Source organism: Oncorhynchus tshawytscha, unplaced genomic scaffold (genome assembly GCF_018296145.1).
Source record: "Oncorhynchus tshawytscha isolate Ot180627B unplaced genomic scaffold, Otsh_v2.0 Un_scaffold_16373_pilon_pilon, whole genome shotgun sequence".
Classification (NCBI taxonomy): domain Eukaryota; kingdom Metazoa; phylum Chordata; class Actinopteri; order Salmoniformes; family Salmonidae; genus Oncorhynchus; species Oncorhynchus tshawytscha.
In genome coordinates, this window is record NW_024609240.1 from 31168 (window position 1) to 52334 (window position 21167).

Below are 21167 nucleotides of genomic sequence, written 5' to 3' on the forward strand. Positions count from 1 at the left end.
GTAGTAGTAGTAGTAGTATCAGTAGTAGTAGCAATAGTAGTATCACAGCGTTTGTTAATTAAGTTCAATCTTGTCTTTGTTCAGTATTAAAGAGCACATCAACTCAAGCAACGGCACCTGAAGAAACACAGGTGGATAAAGGTATGTTTTTATTACACTATAACCCAAGTTGATACCACACACTAATACAGTGCCTTGCGAAAGTATTCGGCCCCCTTGAACTTTGCAACCTTTTGCCACATTTCAGGCTTCAAACATAAAGATATAAAACTGTATTTTTTTGTGAAGAATCAACAACAAGTGGGACACAATCATGAAGTGGAACGACATTTATTGGATATTTCAAACTTTTTTAACAAATCAAAAACGGAAAAATTGGGCGTGCAAAATTATTCAGCCCCTTTACTTTCAGTGCAGCAAACTCTCCAGAAGTTCAGTGAGGATCTCTGAATGATCCAATGTTGACCTAAATGACTAATGATGATAAATACAATCCACCTGTGTGTAATCAAGTCTCCGTATAAATGCACCTGCACTGTGATAGTCTCAGAGGTCCGTTAAAAGCACAGAGAGCATCATGAAGAACAAGGAACACACCAGGCAGGTCTGAGATACTGTTGTGAAGAAGTTTAAAGCCGGATTTGGATACAAAAAGATTTCCCAAGCTTTAAACATCCCAAGGAGCCCTGTGCAAGCGATAATATTGAAATGGAAGGAGTATCAGACCACTGCAAATCTACCAAGACCTGCCCGTCCCTCTAAACTTTCAGCTCATACAAGGAGAAGACTGATCAGAGATGCAGCCAAGAGGCCCATGATCACTCTGGATAAACTGCAGAGATCTACAGCTGAGGTGGGAGACTCTGTCCATAGGACAACAATCAGTCGTATATTGCACAAATCTGGCCTTTATGGAAGAGTGGCAAGAAGAAAGCCATTTCTTAAAGATATCCATAAAAAGTGTTGTTTAAAGTTTGCCACAAGCCACCTGGGAGACACACCAAACATGTGGAAGAAGGTGCTCTGGTCAGATGAAACCAAAATTGAACTTTTTGGCAACAATGCAAAACGTTATGTTTGGCGTAAAAGCAACACAGCTCATCACCCTGAACACACCATCCCCACTGTCAAACATGGTGGTGGCAGCATCATGGTTTGGGCCTGCTTTTCTTCAGCAGGGACAGGGAAGATGGTTAAAAATTGATGGGAAGATGGATGGAGCCAAATACAGGACCATTCTGGAAGAACCTGATGGAGTCTGCAAAAGACCTGAGACTGGGATGGAGATTTGTCTTCCAACAAGACAATGATCCAAAACATAAAGCAAAATCTACAATGGAATGGTTCAAAAATAAACATATCCAGGTGTTAGAATGGCCAAGTCAAAGTCCAGACCTGAATCCAATTGAGAATCTGTGGAAAGAACTGAAAACTGCTGTTCACAAATGCTCTCCATCCAACCTCACTGAGCTCGAGCTGTTTTGCAAGGAGGAATGGGAAAAAATGTCAGTCTCTCGATGTGCAAAACTGATAGAGACATACCCCAAGCGACTTACAGCTGTAATCGCAGCAAAAGGTGGCGCTAAGGGGGCTGAATAATTTTGCACGCCCAATTTTTCCGTTTTTGATTTGTTAAAAAAGTTTGAAATATCCAATAAATGTCGTTCCACTTCATGATTGTGTCCCACTTGTTGTTGATTCTTCACAAAAAAAAACAGTTTTATATCTTTATGTTTGAAGCCTGAAATGTGGCAAAAGGTCGCAAAGTTCAAGGGGGCTGAATACTTTCGCAAGGCACTGTACCTTTGGGGCGGCAGGTAGCCTAGGGGTTAGAGCGTTGGGCCAGTAACCGAAAGGTTGCTGGATCGAATCCCCTAGCTGACAAGGTAAAAATCTGTTGTTCTGCCCCAGTTAGCCCATTGTTCCCCGGTAGGCCGTCATTGTAAATAAGAATTTGTTCTTAACTGACTTGCCTAGTTAAATAAAATTAAAAACCTACAGTCATCAGGGTGTTGGTTAGGTGTAGTACCTACAGTTGTCACGGTGTTGTATAGTACCTAGAGTCGTCACGGTGGGGTATAGTACCTAGAGTCGTCACGGTGGGGTATAGTACCTACAGTCGTCACAGTGTATTATAGTACCTACAGTCGTCACAGTGTATTATAGTACCTACAGTCGTCACAGTGTATTATAGTACCTACAGTCGTCACAGTGTATTATAGTACCTACAGTCGTCACAGTGTATTATAGTACCTACAGTCGTCACAGTGTATTATAGTACCTACAGTCGTCAGTGTTGATACGGTGGGGTGTAGTACCTACAGTGGTCACGGTGGGGTATAGTACCTACAGTGGTCACGGTTGGGTGTAGTACCTACAGTCGTCACGGTGGGGTGTAAGTACCTACAGTCGTCACGGTGGGGTGTAGTACCTACAGTCGTCACGGTGGGGTGTAAGTACCTACAGTCGTCACGGTGGGGTCTAGTACCTACAGTGGTCACGGTGGGGTCTAGTACCTACAGTCGTCGCGGTGTTGTATAGTACCTACAGTCGTCGCGGTGTTGTATAGTACCTACAGTGGTCGCGGTGTTGTATAGTACCTACAGTGGTCACGGTGTTGTATAGTACCTACAGTCGTCATGGTGTTGTATAGTACCTACAGTCGTCATGGTGTTGTATAGTACCTACAGTCGTCATGGTGTTGATACGGTGGGGTGTAGTACCTACAGTCGTCATGGTGTTGATACGGTGGGGTGTTTTACAGAGAAGATCCAGAGGCTGCTGGAGGATCTATGGGTGTGTGTAGCTCCTCCCTCATCACACCTCCCTGGTATGTATTCAAGACGCATTGTAATGATGTCATATGATATAATGGACCTTCCCTTGTTACAACAGACCAGAATATCATTATGTCTCTGTCTCACTCACAGCCAGGAGGAAACAGCAGTTAAAGGAGCACCTACAAGACCGCAGCACAGTTGACCCCCACAGACCTGACAGTGACCTGCCAGGCCATGGACCCAGCGGGAACAGTGACCCGGCAGGCCATGGACCCAGCAGGAACAGTGACCCGGCAGGCCATGGACCCAGCAGGAACAGTGACCCGGCAGGCCATGGACCCGGCAGGAACAGTGACCCGGCAGGCCATGGACCCGGCAGGAACAGTGACCCGGCAGGCCCTGGACCCGGCAGGAACAGTGACCCGGCAGGCCATGGACCCGGCAGGAACAGTGACCCAGCTAGGCCATGGACCCGGCAGGAACAGTGACCTGGCAGGCCATGGACCCGGCAGGAACAGTGACCCTGGCAGGCCATGGACCCGGCAGGAACAGTGACCCACCAGGCCCTGGACCCGGCAGGAACAGTGACCCGCCAGGCCCTGGACCCGGCAGGAACAGTGACCCGGCAGGCCCTGGACCCGGCAGGAACAGTGACCCGGCAGGCCCTGGACCCGGCAGGAACAGTGACCCGGCAGGCCCTGGACCCGGCAGGAACAGTGACCCGGCAGTCCCTGGACCCGGCAGGAACAGTGACCCGGCAGTCCCTGGACCCGGCAGGAACAGTGACCCGGCAGGTCATGGACCCGGCAGGAACAGTGACCCGGCAGGTCATGGACCCGGCAGGAACAGTGACCCGGCAGGTCATGGACCCAGCAGGAACAATGACCCGGCAGGTCATGGACCCAGCAGGAACAGTGACCCGGCAGGCCCTGGTCCCGGCAGGAACAATGACCCGGCAGGTCATGGACCCAGCAGGAACATTGACCCGCCAGGCCATAAACATAGTAGATCAGTTGAGGAGATCCTGGACTGGTTCAAGCCGCTGCCCCCTGTCCTCTCCCCCTTACCCTGCTCCTCAGCTCAGGAGAGGTTGGATGATGTCTTGGAGTCCAGAGCTCGAGGGACCAGATTTCCTCTAGAGAACAGAAACCACTCTGTCTACACTACAGGACCAGCCAATCAGACAGCAGGACAGAAAACTGGACCAGCCAATCAGATGGCCCTTGTGTTGTCAGGACAACAACCTGCAGACTCCTCAGTGGAACTACCATCAGACAGAATTAATTTTACTCAGAGAGAAAGCCCTGTTTCAGACAGTACTAATTCTACTCTGAGAAAAAGCCCTGATCTGGCCACCGGGACCTCAGGAGAGACAGAGAGGAACAGTGTGGCTGTCTGTGAACAGGAAGACATGCAGGTAGAACCAGCTGCTGAAACCATCCAGTCCCCATCAGGAGAGAGTCAAAACTCCTCTAATGATCTACCTTACTTTACCAAAGCCACAGAGTGTCTCCCAAACTCAGTAGAGCATCCAGGCAACCTCTCTGTCCATACTGGGGCCGTTCAGACCTCACTCACCCAGACACAAGGAGAAGAAGTGCAGGACTTCTCACCAGACATGACAGAGATGGATGTTGAGACTAACCCGTGTTATAATGGCTGTGTCTTGGCGGGTCAGAGCATCAACCATGGGGACTCAGAGAAAGTAGAAAGCATTAAAGATCAGTCAGGAGAGGCCAGCGTGTCTCAAACTCCCTCCACTAAACAGCTGGAACCCAGTCATCTGGTTGAGTGTTCTGCGGAGACAGTGACTGGTCCAGAACAACTGACTGAATGGGCTCCTAACACTCAATGTAACACAACTGATCAGAAAGCAGCTCCTCAAGCATGTCCCCATAAACAAGACAAGTTGTTTACAGGCCAGGAATCAGATAAAGACGATGAAGAGGGTTTCTCTTGGAAACAGGTTGGTGATGTACTGTTCCCTCCCAGTCACCCTACAGAAAGACTGGCCTCCCCCAGTCACCCTACAGAAAGACTGGCCTCCCCCAGAGACCCTACAGAAGGACTGGTCTCCCCCAGTCACCCTACAGAAGGACTGGTCTCCCCCAATCACTCTACAGAAGGACTGGCCTCTCCCAGTCACCCTACAGAAGGACTGGCCTCTCCCAGTCACCCTACAGAAGGACTGGCCTCCCCCAGTCACCCTACAGAAGGACTGGCCTCCCCCAGTCACCCTACAGAAGGACTGGCCTCCCCCAGTCACCCTACAAGTGTCCACATCTCTCCTGACAGTTTAATGAGCTCTGTAAAGAACGTAGAGAACTGTACTACGACATCTGAACTCCATGAAGACATCCAGGCAACAAAACCCAATGCTCAGAGTAGCAGAAACCATACAGTTTGCAAGAGGTTACATAGTCCCATATGTCTTTCCCCTGTGGTGAACGTGAAGCTCCTGAGATCTGGTACACAACCGAAGAGGATGAATGGAAGGAAAGATGCTGAAGACCCAGGGTCTGACATTAGGAATCCACCGTCTCCAACAGAGTTACAGAGTGACGAGTCTTTGAACAACGGGATGCTGAAAGATTGTGATCGCCCAGTCCATGTTCTACAACACCAGGATATGAAAGCTGACCGTACGCGTCCTACAACCACTGACTGCATCTCTGAGTCAAGGTCTGAGTCCCAGCTGACAGATGAAGGGTCTGAGAAACTAGGTAGGAAAGACAAGACTGAGATGATCAGTACTAGAAGTGGGCGTGTCAGGAAGAGTCTTGTTAGATCAAACGCAGTCCAAACCAGCTCAGTGAATGACGGAGCGGCTCCCAGGGACGGAGCGGCTCCCAGGGACGGCCAGCAAACGACCACCCTTTCATGTAAAGTTATTATTGAAAGACTCAGCCCTGACATGAGTGAAGGGATCAGGCCAGCAGCCTTGCCTGTGGGCCACACCCCAGAACCTACAGCAGCCTGGCCTGTGGGCCACTCCCCAGAACCTACAGCAGCCTTGGCTGTGGGCCACTCCCCAGAACCTACAGCAGCCTTGCCTGTGGGCCACTCCCCAGAACGTACATGGAAAGTTCCCATTGGGAAGGTTCGCTTTGAAATGGGTCCTCCTCTACCTCCTCTTCTGATGCCTCTCACTGTAACTCCTCCGAGACCGGTAAAACCTGGCAATCCAAGACAGGTGATTGGTAAACTGTCCTTTCCCTCACCAATGGAAGGGCCTGTTTCCCCTGTGGGGTCCCAAACAGCACCTGATGGTCAGATGTTGAGCTCCCCGTCTCGAACCACCCCTTCCTCACCACTACAGTTTGGTTCAGCCACTCCTAAACACGCTGTTCCTGTTCCAGGGAGACTTCCTGCCTTCAGCCCCTCCTCTTCCTCCACTAGTCCCGCCCAGGAGAACTCCATGAGGATTCTAGACAGCATGTATCCAGAACTGTCTGCCCGTGCCTGGACTCTCAGTATCCTCCGAGGAAACCTCTCTATGTCTTCTGCTGAGACGGGGACCACACCTTCCAGCTCTGTCAGTCAGATATCTGGCTTCAAAACCATCAACTCCTCGTCCACGGCTTTCACCAAAACGGAGCAAAGAGGGAAGCGAAGTGGAGTCAACATGCTTCTACCAAAGAGTGCCAAAAGACTGAGGCTGGATAACTGCTCCCCCGGCCCTGCTGGGGCGACGGCCGTTCCTGCTGCGAAGGGGATATCCTCCACGACATCAGCCAGTCCTGACCCACTACTCAGGACACCTCAACATGGGAGTTCTTCACAGCCTACAGAGAAGGAGAAACTGTTTGGGAAACCAGCAGGCGAAGCCTCCATATTCCAGGCCTTAGAGAAGGAGAAACTAGTTAGGAAAGCAGCAGGCGAAGCCTCCATATCCCAGGCCTTAGAGAAGGAGAAATTGGTTGGGAAAGCAGCAGGCGAAGCCTCCATATCCCAGGCCTTAGAGAAGGAGAAATTGGTTGGGAAAGCAGCAGGCGAAGCCTCCATATCCCAGGCCTTAGAGAAGGAGAAATTGGTTGGGAAAGCAGCAGGCGAAGCCTCCATATCCCAGGCCTTAGAGAAGATAGCAGCCCAGTGTTTTGACCTGTTGCCTGTCATCAAGAGTCACCTGTTTGTTGGGAATCTGTCTAGGAAGCCTGTGTTACGGGATGAGGAGAAAGAGGTCCTCTCTGAGTTCTCAGAAAATCAGGTTAGTCACGAACAGCTTTGCCTACATAGCATATTTACCGTAGGATCTTTTAAAGGCTTCTGGAGTAGAGGTCGACCGATTATGATGTTTCAACGCCAATGCCGATTATTGGAAGACCAAAAAAGCCATTTTTATTTATTTATTTATTTGTAATAATGACAATTACAACAATACTGAATGAACACTTATTTTAACTTAATATAATACATCAATAAAATCAATTTAGCCTCAAGTAAATAATGAAACATGTTCAATTTGGTTTAAATAATGCAAAAACAAAGTGTTGGAGAAGAAAGTAAAAGTGCAATATGTGCTATGTAAAAAAGCTAACGTTTAAGTTCCTTGCTCAGAACATGAGAACATATGAAAGCTGGTGGTTCCTTTTAACATGAGTCTTCAATATTCCCAGGTAAGAAGTTGTAGTAGGTTATAGTTATTCTAGGAATTCCTTCTAAACCATTTGTATTTCATTAACTTTTGACTATTGGATGTTCTTATAGGTACTTTAGTATTGCCAGTGTAACAGTATAGCTTCCGTCCCTCTCCTCACTCCTCCCCGGGCTCGAACCAGCAACACAACGACAACAGCTACCATCGAAGCAGCGTTACCCATGCAGAGCAAGGGGAACAACTACTAGAAGGCTCAGAGCGAGTGATGTTTGAAACGCTATTAGCATGCGCTAACTAGCTAGCCATTTCACTTCGGTTACACCAGCCTCATCTCGGGAGTTGATAAGCTTGAAGTCATAAACAGCGCAATGCTTGACGCACAACGAAGAGCTGCTGGCAAAACGCTGTTTGAATTCATGTTTACGTGCCTGCTTCTGCCTACCACCGCTCAGTCAGATACTTAGATGCTTGTATGATTGTATGCTCAGTCAGATTATATGCAATGCAGGACACGCTAGATAATATCTAGTAATATCATCAACCATGTGTAGTTAACTAGTGATTATGAATGATTGGTTTTTATAAGATAAGTTTAACTAGCAACTTACCTTGGCTTACTGCATTCGCGTAACAGGCAGGCTCCTCGTGGAGTGCAATGAGAGGCAGGTGGTTAGAGCGTTGGACTAGTTAAATGTAAGTTTGCAAGATTGGATCCCCCGAGCTGACAAGGTGAAAATCTGTCGTTCTGCCCCTGAACGAGGCAGTTAACCCACCGTTCCTAGGCCGTCATTGAAAATAAGAATGTGTTCTTAACTGACTTGCCTAGTTAAATAAAGGTATAAATGATAACTTGACATCGGCCCTAATTAATCGTCCATTCCGATTAATCGGTCGACCTCTATTCTGGATTTTGTCAATGAGACCCTTTATCGACTTCCCCAGAGTCAGATGAACTCGTGGATACCATTTTTATGTCTCCGTGCAGTTTGAACGTAGTTGCTAACTAGCGTTAGCATAATGACTGGAAGTCTATGGTATCTGCTAGCAGAGATCCTAAAGTATCCCTTTAATTTGTAGACAGTAACACCTCTTACATGGCTGTCCAGTGACTCATTGGTACATGGTTGTCCTGTGACTCATTGGTACATGGTTGTCCTGTGACTCATTGGTACATGGTTGTCCTGTGACTCATTGGTACTGTGAATCATTGGTACATGGCTGTCCAGTGACTCATTGGTACATGGTTGTCCTGTGACTCATTGGTACATGGTTGTCCTGTGACTCATTGGTACATGGTTGTCCTGTGACTCATTGGTACTGTGAATCATTGGTACATGGCTGTCCTGTGACTTGTCAGCCTCTGGTAGATGATCTGATGTCGGTGATGCTGACTAAGCTGAAGACTGAGAGGACTGAGCTGCCTGGGTCTCACCTCCAGGCTCTGGTTAGAGTCTACACTGCTCTGTGCCGACGGAGGAGGGACTGGGACAGAGCACATATCCTGGCCTACAGCATCCTTAGAGAAGGTAGCACATCCTGGCCTACAGCATCCTTAGAGAAGGTAGCACATCCTGGCCTACAGCATCCTTAGAGAAGGTAGCACATCCTGGCCTACGGCATCCTTAGAGAAGGTAGCACATCCTGGCCTACGGCATCCTTAGAGAAGGTAACATATCCTGGCCTATGGCGTCCTTAGAGAAGGTAGCACATCCTGGCCTATGGCGTCCTTAGAGAAGGTAGCACATCCTGGCCTATGGCGTCCTTAGAGAAGGTAGCACATCCTGGCCTATGGCGTCCTTAGAGAAGGTAGCACATCCTGGCCTATGGCGTCCTTAGAGAAGGTAGCACATCCTGGCCTATGGCGTCCTTAGAGAAGGTAGCACATCCTGGCCTACGGCATCCTTAGAGAAGGTAGCACATCTTGGCCTACGGCATCCTTAGAGAAGGTAGCACATCCTGGCCTACAGCATCCTTAGAGAAGGTAGCACATCCTGGCCTACAGCATCCTTAGAGAAGGTAGCACATCCTGGCCTACAGCATCCTTAGAGAAGGTAGCACATCCTGGCCTACGGCATCCTTAGAGAAGGTAGCACATCCTGGCCTACGGCATCCTTAGAGAAGGTAACATATCCTGGCCTACGGCATCCTTAGAGAAGGTAGCATGGCTTCATTGAATAGCTTGAGTTGACTGACGTCACGTGACTTCAGCTTGAGTTGACATTGTTTCTGTTCTTGTCCCCCCCCCCCAGATTTCCCTGAGTCAACCAAGCTGGTTCTGTTCATGGTGACCACATGGCCCAATGTGTTCTCCTGCAGGACTGTAGTGTGCCAGGCCATCCACACGGTCACCAAGGTCAAAGCTCACGGAGAGGTGCTCCACTGCCTAACTGCTTACCTGGGATGGGAGACGGTATGGCATCTTTGTAATCTTGGTCTGTGGTCATGAACAGGTTTATGGATCTACTGTTGTCTATTGGTCTCCGCCTTTTGATCAATTAACAGAGGGAAGAGTTGTCAGTATTCCGTCGCTGAGAAGGCCATTTCCTGTTTGTGTATTGTGAAGCTTGGCGTAACATCTGTTTGGACTTCATGCCATGTCTGTGTCCCCAGAGTCCTCCTAGTGACGTGGATCAGTTGGTGTCCCGCACGTTGACGTCCGTCAGAGCTGCAGCTGAGATGACCTTCCAGAAACACCCGCGACAGGGACAGGACCTGAACCCCGTTGCCTGGCAACACGTCTTCACCCTGGAGCTGCTCTGCTCTCATACACACTGGGAGTGGACCCATGACAACCTACTGAGGTAGAAAGCAGGCCTGCTATTGGTTGTTGTTGACTGCCACAGCTGGACTGAAATTCACCAGCGAACAAAACAACGAAGACAAAACCAGATGCATTTAGCAAACTCTTTTAATGTCATTATGACCGTCCAGATAAATATTAATCTAGACAGCGTGGGGGGTGGGAGCGTTGAAGATGGTTAGATCATATATGTTACTAACTCAGCCAGTTAGCCCCATTTGACTGCAGATGTCACTTTTTAGGTGACCTCACCAAATTCACACAGAAATGCGAGTTATAGATCTGTCATTTGTCATCGAAAGCCAGTCTAAGAAGAGGTAGATCTGTTCTATGTCACTATTTCTATGCTTCCGGGCTGAAGTTTTTTTTTAAATGTACCTTCGGTTTTGTACACCGGCTGTAAACAGTTATGGAAAATATAGTTATAGAAAAGATACAGCGATTTAGATGGTACAATGATTCTGTACACTATACAGTCATGGCCAAAAGTTTTGAGAGTGACACAAATATTAATTTCCACAAAGTTTGCTGCTTCAGTGTCTTTAGATATTTTTGTCAGATGTTACTATGGAATACTGAAGTATAATTACAAGCATTTCATAAGTGTCAAAGGCTTTTATTGACAATTACATGAAGTTGATGCAAAGAGTCAATATTTGCAGTGTTGACCCTTCTTTTTCAAGACCTCTGCAATCTGCCCTGGCATGCTGTCAATTAACTTCTGGGCCACATCCTGGCTGATGGCAGCCCATTCTTGCATAATCAATACTTGGAGTTTGTCAGAATTTGTGGGTTTTTGTTTGTCCACCCGTCTCTTTAGGATTGACCACAAGGTCTCAATGGGATTAAGGTCTAGGGAGTTTCCTGGCCATGGACCCAAAATATTGATGTTTTGTTCCCCGAGCCACTTAGTTATCACTTTTGCCTTATGGCAAGGTGCTCCATCATGTTGGAAAAGGCATTGTTCGTCACCAAACTGTTCCTGGATGGTTGGGAGAAGGTGCTCTCAAAGGATGTGTTGGTACCATTCTTTATTCATGGCTGTGTTCTTAGGCAAAATTGTGAGTGAGCCCACTCCCTTGGCTGAGAAGCAACCCCACACATGAATGGTCTCAGGATGCTTTACTGTTGGCATGACACAGGACTGATGGTAGCACTCACCTTGTCTTCTCCGGACAAGCTTTTTTCCGGATAACCCAAACAATCGGAAAGGGGATTCATCAGAGAAAACGACTTTACCCCAGTCCTCAGCAGTCAATCCCTGTACCTTTTGCAGAACATCAGTCTGTCCCTGATGTTTTTCCTGGAGAGAAGTGGCTTCTTTGCTGCCCTTCTTGACACCAGGCCCTCCTCCGAAAGTCTTCGCCTCACTGTCCGTGCAGATGCTCTCACACCTGCCTGCTGCCATTCCTGAGCAAGCTCTGTACTGGTGGTGCCCCGATCCCGCAGCTGAATCAACTTTAGGAGACGGCCCTTGCGCTTGCTGGACTTTCTTGGGCGCCATGACGCCTTCTTCACAACAATTGAACCGCTCTCCTTGAAGTTCTTGATGAACTTGGTTGATGGTTGATCAAATGGTTGATTTAGGTGCAATTTTACTGGCAGCAATATTCTTGCCTGTGAAGCCCTTTTTGTGCAAAGCAATAATGATGGCACGTGTTTCCTTGCATGTAACCATGGTTGACAGAGGAAGAACAATGATTCTAAGCACCACCCTCCTTTTGAAGCTTCCAGTCTGTTCAAACTCAATCAGCATGACAGAGTGATCTCCAGCCCTGTCCTCGTCAACATCCACACCTGTGTTAACGAGAGGATCACTGACATGATGTCAGCTGGTCCTTTTGTGGCAGGGCTGAAATGCAGTGGAAATGTTTTGGGGGGGGGGGGGTTCAGTTCATTTGCGTGGCAAAGAGGGACTTTGCAATTAATTGCAATTCATCTGATCACTCTTCATAACATTCTGGAGTATATGCAAATTTCCATCATACAAACTGAGGCAGCAGACTTTGAAAATTAATATTTGTCATTCTCAAAACTTTCGGCCACAACCTGTATCACCATATCAGTCAGTGGAGATAGAGACAACATGACAGACTGAAGACAGTAGATACAGTATGTAGGAGTGTGTTTATCAGTCAGAGACAACATGACAGACTGAAGACAGTAGATACAGTATGTAGGAGTGTGTTTATCAGTCAGACAGAGACAACATGACAGACTGAAGACAGTAGATACAGTATGTAGGAGTGTGTTTATCAGTCAGACAGAGACAACATGACAGACTGAAGACAGTAGATACAGTATATTGGAGTGTGTTTATCAGTCAGAGACAACATGACAGACTGAAGACAGTAGATACAGTATATTGGAGTGTGTTTATCAGTCAGACAACATGACAGACTGAAGACAGTAGATACAGTATATTGGAGTGTGTTTATCAGTCAGAGACAACATGACAGTCTGAAGACAGTAGATACAGTATGTAGGAGTGTGTTTATCAGTCAGACAACATGACAGTCTGAAGACAGATACAGTATGTAGGAGTGTGTTTATCAGTCAGACAACATGACAGTCTGAAGACAGATACAGTATGTAGGAGTGTGTTTATCAGTCAGACAACATGACAGTCTGAAGACAGATACAGTATGTAGGAGTGTGTTAATCAGTCAGAGACAACATGACAGACTGAAGACAGTAGATACAGTATGTAGGAGTGTGTTTATCAGTCAGACAACATGACAGTCTGAAGACAGATACAGTATGTAGGAGTGTGTTTATCAGTCAGACAACATGACAGTCTGAAGACAGATACAGTATGTAGGAGTGTGTTTATCAGTCAGTGAATCATGGCCTTAGGTGTGTTGTTGTTGTTCTGTTTAAAGTACAGAGCTGTGGCCAATGATGAACTCCTGGGTGACCCAGCCCAGGTCAAGACAAACACCCATCCAGGATGTCACTGTGGCTGCGGTCCTCAGACTCATAGGTGGGCGGGGTTTTGTTTGTGTACAATTTTTTTCATTCAACACTTTAAAAAAAATATATAATTTGAACTGACCAATGAAGTGTAACCATGAGAACCACCTCGTTAGGGCGCCTCGGGCAGCTCGGAATAAAGGAGAGATGCGGCTCGTCTGTGAAGAACATCGCCAGGGTCATCAACACATTCGCCAGACACGGACAGTCAGAAGGTAACCGTCTACTGTAAAGCTTCTGAAATGGTCCATCTATATTTCATCGGTCATTCTACTCAGACGGACTGACATCCCAGTCGCTTTAACCCGGCAGAATGTCTATCGTCAGGATGAAATACTGCCATGGCTGAATGTGTGTAGTTCAAGGCTTCAGGATGATATACTGCCATGGCTGAATGTGTGTAGTTCAAGGCTTCAGGATGATATACTGCCACGGCTGAATGTGGCTAGCGAGCTAAACTATGACTGGGCACAATCCCAGCTCGTACTACTACCAATACAAACGTTGTCTTAGCTGTAGTATGAATCTGCCGGTAGCTAAGCTAACAGACTAGGGTCAACGTTAGCTAGCTAACATTAGGCTATAACTAGCAACGTGAATGGATTTCTGATTCAAATCATATTACTACACAGATTATACACGTAACATTAGCTAGCGAGCCAGCAAGCTAACTAACAGTACACTTTAGCTTGCAATAAAAACACATTTCTGACTAAATTAAGAACTTATATCTAAAATTGTAGCTAGACTCTTACATGGAGGAACGCTTCACGGTAGACTGGAACCATTTTTAACTCAGGTTTGGTTGTAGCTACATCTTGTTTGGCCGGTGTTGTGTCAAGTCACTCCGGTTCACACCGACTGTGGCGTGTGGAGAAAGTAGCCCGTCACTTGTTCCAACTGATCTGTCGATAGCGCCTGCTACATTCAGGGTTTCAATGCTGTTGAGAAAGGTAGAAAAACATTGGTAGTTCTCAATGGCTAATGTTATATCAATGGCTAATGTTATATCAATGGCTAATGTTATATCAATGGCTAATGTTATATCAATGGCTAATGTTATATCAATGGCTAATGTTATATCTTTCAAAAACAGTGTGGTAGAAATGACTGTCAACACATACTGAACAGCTCACGTTATAGACAGAAGCATCTGGCATGGTAGACCAATCCAAACTCCTCTCCTGGCATGTCCAGCCCATCCATTATCTCAGCCAATCATGGCTAGCAGGAAGATTCCTGCCTTTTGTAGCTAAACCAACTAGGCTCGTAATCTAACAATTTTATTCGTATTTATGGATGGAATACAAGTTTGATTTAAAAGAAAAAATGTTTACGTTTACAAATGCCGCTTCTGTGACGTGGGACATGCAGTGCCTTCAGAATGTATTCAGATGCCCTGTGATGTGGGACATGCAGTGCCTTCAGAATGTATTCAGATGCCCTGTGACGTGGGACATGCAGTGCCTTCAGAATGTATTCAGATGCCCTGTGACGTGGGACATGCAGTGCCTTCAGAATGTATTCAGATGCCCTGTCACGTGGGACATGCAGTGCCTTCAGAATGTATTCAGATGCCCTGTGATGTGGGACATGCAGTGCCTTCAGAATGTATTCAGATGCCCTGTGATGTGGGACATGCAGTGCCTTCAGAATGTATTCAGATGCCCTGTGATGTGGGACATGCAGTGCCTTCAGAATGTATTCAGATGCCCTGTGATGTGGGACATGCAGTGCCTTCAGAATGTATTCAGATGCCCTGTGACGTGGGACATGCAGTGCCTTCAGAATGTATTCAGATGCCCTGTGATGTGGGACATGCAGTGCCTTCACGTGGGAATGTATTCAGATGCCCTGTGACGTGGGACATGCAGTGCCTTCAGAATGTATTCAGATGCCCTGTGACATGCAGTGCCTTCAGAATGTATTCAGATGCCCTGTGATGTGGGACATGCAGTGCCTTCAGAATGTATTCAGATGCCCTGTGATGTGGGACATGCAGTGCCTTCAGAATGTATTCAGATGCCCTGTGACGTGGGACATGCAGTGCCTTCAGAATGTATTCAGATGCCCTGTGATGTGGGACATGCAGTGCCTTCAGAATGTATTCAGATGGCTTGTGATGTGGGACATGCAGTGCCTTCAGAATGTATTCAGATGCCCTGTGACGTGGGACATGCAGTGCCTTCAGAATGTATTCAGATGCCCTGTGACGTGGGACATGCAGTGCCTTCAGAATGTATTCAGATGCCTTGACTTTTGTTACGTTACAGCCTTATTCTAAATGGATTACACTGTTGATTTCCCCCTCATCTACACACAACACCCCATAATGACATCACAATACCCCATAATGACATCACAATACCCCATAATGACATCACAATACCCCATAATGACATCACAATACCCCATAATGACATCACAATACCCCATAATGACATCACAATACCCCATAATGACATCACAATACCCCATAATGACATCACAATACCCCATAATGAACAAAGCAAAAAAAAAGTTAAGACACGTTAATTTATTAAAATAAAAACTGAAATATTACATTTACATCAGTATTCAAACCCTTTACTCAGTACTTTGTTTAAGAACCTTTGGCAGCGATTACAGCCTTGAGTATTCTTGGGTATGACGCTACAAGCTTGGCACACCTGTATTTGGGGAGTTTCTCCCATTCTTCTCTGCAGATCCTCTCAGGCTCTGTCAGGTTGGATGCACAGCTATTTTCAGGTCTCTCCAGAGATGTTCAGGCTCTTGCTTGGCCACTCAAGGACATTCAGAGACTTGTCCTGAAACCACTTCTGCATTGTCTTGGCTGTGTGCTAAGGGTCGTTGTCCTGTTGGATGGTGAACCTCGATCCTGACTAGTCTCCCAGTCCCTGCCTCTGAAAGACATCCCCACAGCATGATGCTGCCACCACCATGCTTCACCGTAGGGATGGTGCCAGGTTTCCTCCAGACGTGACGATTGGCATTCAGGCCAACGTGATTCATATTGGTTTCATCAGACCAGAGAATCTTGTTTCTCATGTTCTCAGAGTCCTTTAGGTGCCTTTTGGCAAACTCCAAGCAGCCTGTAATGTGCCTTTTATTGAGGAGTGGCTTCCGTCTGGCCACTCTACCATAAAGGCCTGATTGGTGGAATGCTGCAGAGATGGTTGTCCTTCTGGAAGGTTCTACTATCTCCACAGAGTAAATCTGGAGCTCTGTCAGTGACCATCGGGTTCTTGGTCACCTCCCCGACCAAGGCCCTTCTACCCCGATTGCTCATTTTGGCCTGGGGGCCAGCTCTAGGAAGAGTCTTGGCTTCTGAAATGTTTTGGTTCCCTTCTCCAGATCTGTGCCTTGACACAATCCTGTCTCGGAGCTCTACGGACAATTTTATTCAACCTCATGGCTTGGTTTTTGCTCCGACATGCACTGTCAACTGTGGGACCTCATCTAGACAGGTGTGGGCCTTTCCAAATCATGTCCAATCAATTGAACAGGTGGACTCCAATCAAGTTGTGTGAACATCTCAAGGATGATCAATGGAAACCGGATGCACCTGAGCTCACAATCACCCGACCTCAACCCAATTGAGATGGTTTGGGATGAGTTGGACTGCCCAGTGAATGAAAAGCAGCCAACAAGTGCTCAGCATATGTGGGAACTCATTCAAGACTGTTGAAAAATAATTCCAGGTGAAGCTGGTTGAGAGATTGCCAAGATTGTGCAAAGCTGTCAAGGCAAAGGGTGGCTACTTTGAAGATACTCAAATATAAAATATATTTATCACTTTCTTTTGGTTACTACATTATTCCATGTGTTTTATTTCATAGTTTTAATGTCTTTACTATTATTCTACAATATAGAAAATTGTACAAATAAAGAAACTCTGGAATGAGTAGGTGTCCAAACTTTTAGTAAGGTATTTAATTTTTAATTGTCTAAACCTATTTTCGCTTTGTCATTATAGGGTATTGTGTGTAGATTGCTGATATTTGTATTTAATTGAGGCTGTAAACATAAAATGTGTAAAAAGTCCAGGGTTCTGAATACCTTCTGAAGGCGCTGTACGCCTCGTTTCCTGATAACCTCAGTTAACCTCAAAACAAAAAGTAATTCTGCTCAGACGGGACCGGGCAGACGGGACCAGGCAGACATCTGTCCAGTCTCATCTGAGCAGAATTACTTTTTGTTTCGTTTTTTACAGATGAGACTGGACAGATCTGTGTGTCTGTATTGGACAGATGGCCAACCAATGAGTCTCTGTGATGTCATTTCCAGGTGTTCCCTGGGAGGTCCAGCTGGCAGCTGTCTACACTGTCTACGACCTGTCGCCTAGCAACCCCAAGGAGGCTCTGGCTGCGCTGGCGTCATGGCGAGGAGAGACCACCCAGCCCGTCCCCCCCGCTGTCACCAGCTGCATCACACAGATCGCCTCGCTCTGCCGACACATCAAACCCTAGTCCCTAAAACCTAGCTCCTAATCCCTAGCTCCTATTCCCTAGTCTTTAACCCCTGACCCCTATCCCCTCGCTCCTATCCCCTCGCTCCTAACCCCTCGCTCCTAACCCCTCGCTCCTAACCCCTCGCTCCTAACCCCTCGCTCCTAACCCCTCGCTCCTAACCCCTCGCTCCTAACCCCTAGCTCCTAACCCCTAGCTCCTAACCCCTAGTCCCTTAAACCTAGCTCCTATTCCCTAGTCCTTAACCCTTCCACACCCCTAACACTTAGCTCCTAACCCCCTAACCACTAGCTCCTAATCCCTAGTCCTTAACCCTTCCTAACCCTTAGCTCCTAACCCTTAGCTCCTAACCACTAGCTCCTAACCCCTAGTCCTTAACCCTTAGCTCCTAACCCTTAGCTCCTAACCCTTAGCTCCTAACCCTTAGCTCCTAACCCTTAGCTCCTAACCCTTAGCTCCTAATCCCTAGTCCTTAACCCCTAGCTCCTAATCCCTAGTCCTTAACAACAGCACACCCCTAACCCCTAGCTCATAATCCCTAGTCCTTAACAGCTCCACACCCCTAGCTCCTAACCCCTAGTCCTTAACACCTCCACACCCCTAATCCCTAGCTCCTAACCCCTAGTCCTTAACACCTCCACACCCCTAATCCCTAGCTCCTAACCCCTCCTAATCCCTAGCTCCTAACCCCTAGGTCCATTGCCACTTGTACAGATGTGAAAGGATTTCCTAGGTCCAAGAATGTTGCCTATCAGAGGACAAGGTGAAGCAGCATCCATTTGACTGTTACCTATCCATACCTTTTCAGATCTGACACCTTGAACCCTGCTGTGGACTGAACTTCTGGGACTGGTTTTAATGTCCATATTATTTATCTGTTGGTTAACGCATCACGTTCCCCTTGATGTTCTGTTGCGGTTCTTTATATGTTAAGCATGACTTTGTAAATATGATGTTGTATACAATATCTTCTTACTTTTGTAAATGTTTTGTAAATGTTCACTGTTACAGAGCCTATTATTTCTATTTAATTTGGCAAATTAAAATCTAAGAGGTAAACATTGTTTAATAATATGATTCAATGATTGTCTCATGGAAGACTGCTCCACTTCTCCATATTGACCATCATCCATCCAGCATTCATTATCCATCCAGCATCCATCCATCCATTGTTCGTTCATCATTCATTATCCATCCAGCATCCATCCATCCATTGTCTGTCCATCATTCATTATCCATCCATCATGCATCCATCCATCCATTGTCCATCATTCATCCGTCCATCATTCATCCATCCATCATCCATCCACCCATCCATTGTCCATTCATCTATCCATCCATTGTCCATCATTCATCCATCCATTGTCCATCATTTGTCCATCATCCATTGTCCATTCATCTATCCAGCATGCATCCATCTATCCATTATCCATGCCACTGCTCTGTCTTGACCTTTAAAGGGTCATTATTACTGACCAGTCAAACTAAATGGGGATAGTGGGGAAAAGCCTGTTCTTTCTCCTTCCCATTGTGGTGATAGAAAGCCTGCCCATGATGGCACATGGAAAAACCAAGTGAAACTGAAACTATTCTAGAACATAACATTTATATCAAAAATAAAGATTCCATTGAAAAAAGCAAACGTGTTCTTTTCAGAATCACCTTTATTTACCAAGAATATTTACACATAGTGTTACCTGGTGATATGGTGGTGCTAGACAACATACTCAGTGTTACCTGGTGATATGGTGCTGCTAGACAACATACTCAGTGTTACCTGGTGATATGGTGGTGCTAGACAACATACTCAGTGTTACCTGGTGATATGGTGCTGCTAGACAACATACTCAGTGTTACCTGGTGATATGGTGCTGCTAGACAACATACTCAGTGTTACCTGGTGATATGGTGCTGATAGACAACATACTCAGTGTTACCTGGTGATATGGTGCTGATAGACAACATACTCAGTGTTACCTGGTGATATGGTGCTGTTAGACAACATACTCAGTGTTACCTGTTGATATGGTGCTGATAGACAACATACTCAGTGTTACCTGGTGATATGGTGCTGATAGACAACATACTCAGTGTTACCTGGTGATATGGTGCTGCTAGACAACATACTCAGTGTTACCTGGTGATATGGTGCTGATAGACAGCATACTCAGTGTTACCTGGTGATATGGTGCTGATAGACAGCATACTATAGTGTTACCTGGTGATATGGTGCTGATAGACAACATACTCAGTGTTACCTGGTGATATGGTGCTGATAGACAGCATACTCAGTGTTACCTGGTGATATGGTGCTGATAGACAACATAGTCAATGTTACCTGGTGATATGGTGCTGCTAGTGATAGACAACATACTCAATGTTACCTGGTAATATGGTGGTGAAAGACAACATACTCAGATTGTTACCTGGTGATATGGTGCTGCTAGTGATAGACAACATACACAGAATGTTACCTGGTGATATGGTGCTGTTAGTGATAGACAACATACTCAGAATGTTACCTGGTGATATGGTGCTGCTAGACAACATACTCAGATTGTTACCTGGTGATATGGTGCTGCTAGACAACATACTCAGAATGTTACCTAGTGATATGGTAGTGATAGACAACATACTCAGAATGTTACCTGGTGATATGGTAGTGATAGACAACATACTCAGATTGTTACCTGGTGATATGGTGCTGCTAGACAACATACTCAGAATGTTACCTGGTGATATGGTGCTGATAGACAACATACTCAGAATTTTACCTGGTGATATGGTGCTGTTAGTGATAGACAACATACACAGAATGTTACCTGGTGATATGGTGCTGCTAGACAACATACTCAGAATGTTACCTGGTGATATGGTGCTGATAGACAACATACTCAGATGTTACCTGGTGATATGGTGCTGCTAGACAACATACTCAGAATGTTACCTGGTGATATGGTGCTGATAGACAACACACTCAGAATGTTACCTGGTGATATGGTAGTGATAGACAACATACTCAGATTGTTACCTGGTGATATGGTGCTGCTAGACAACATACTCAGAATGTTACCTGGTGATATGGTGCTGATAGACAACATACTCAGAATGTTACCTGGTGGTATGGTGCTGATAGACAACACACTCAGAATGTTACCTGGTGATATGGTAGTGATAGACAACACACTCAGCATGTTACCTGGTGATATGGTAGTGATAGACAACATACTCATTGTTACCTGGTGATATGGTGCTGCTAGACAACATACTCAGAATGTTACCTGGTGATATGGTGCTGTTAGTGATAGACAACATACACAGAATGTTACCTGGTGATATGGTGCTGCTAGACAACATACTCAGAATGTTACCTGGTGATATGGTGCTGCTAGACAACATACTCAGAATGTTACCTGTTGATATGGTGCTGATAGACAACATACTCAGAATGTTACCTGGTGATATGGTGCTGCTAGACAACATACTCAGAATGTTACCTGGTGATATGGTGCTGCTAGACAACATACTCAGTGTTACCTGGTGATATG

The 21167-nt window shown here is 46.3% G+C and overlaps 1 protein-coding gene across 3 annotated transcripts; it reads left to right on the top strand.

Moving 5' to 3' along the window:
* The first annotated feature begins 3098 nt into the window (after positions 1–3098).
* LOC112240495 lies at positions 3099–18678 on the top strand. 3 transcript variants are annotated; one of them, XM_042314599.1, is made up of 8 exons: positions 3099–6735; positions 6850–6987; positions 8735–8903; positions 9627–9787; positions 9988–10178; positions 13060–13160; positions 13267–13365; positions 17438–18678. In XM_042314599.1, the coding sequence occupies exons 1-8, from the start codon at positions 3247–3249 to the stop codon at positions 17617–17619; spliced, it is 4530 nt and encodes a 1509-aa protein (XP_042170533.1). In that variant the 5' UTR covers positions 3099–3246; the 3' UTR covers positions 17620–18678. The 3 variants fall into 3 exon arrangements, 2 of the variants coding, with proteins under 2 accessions (XP_042170533.1, XP_042170532.1); XM_042314598.1 differs by having other exon boundaries at positions 3099–6987; XR_006082000.1 differs by lacking the exons at positions 8735–8903; positions 13060–13160; positions 13267–13365; positions 17438–18678 and having other exon boundaries at positions 3099–6987; positions 9988–10130.
* The last annotated feature ends 2489 nt before the right edge of the window (positions 18679–21167 follow it).

Excerpts from the sequence above, each read along its gene's own strand:
- LOC112240495 (XM_042314598.1), top strand. The coding sequence starts at position 3,247 with ATGGACCCGGCAGGAACAGTGACCTGGCAGGCCATGGACCCGGCAGGA. Across the intron at positions 9,788-9,987 it reads CTTACCTGGGATGGGAGACG|AGTCCTCCTAGTGACGTGGA; the intron begins GTATGGCATCTT and ends CTGTGTCCCCAG. Across the intron at positions 13,161-13,266 it reads TGCGGTCCTCAGACTCATAG|GGCGCCTCGGGCAGCTCGGA; the intron begins GTGGGCGGGGTT and ends CCACCTCGTTAG.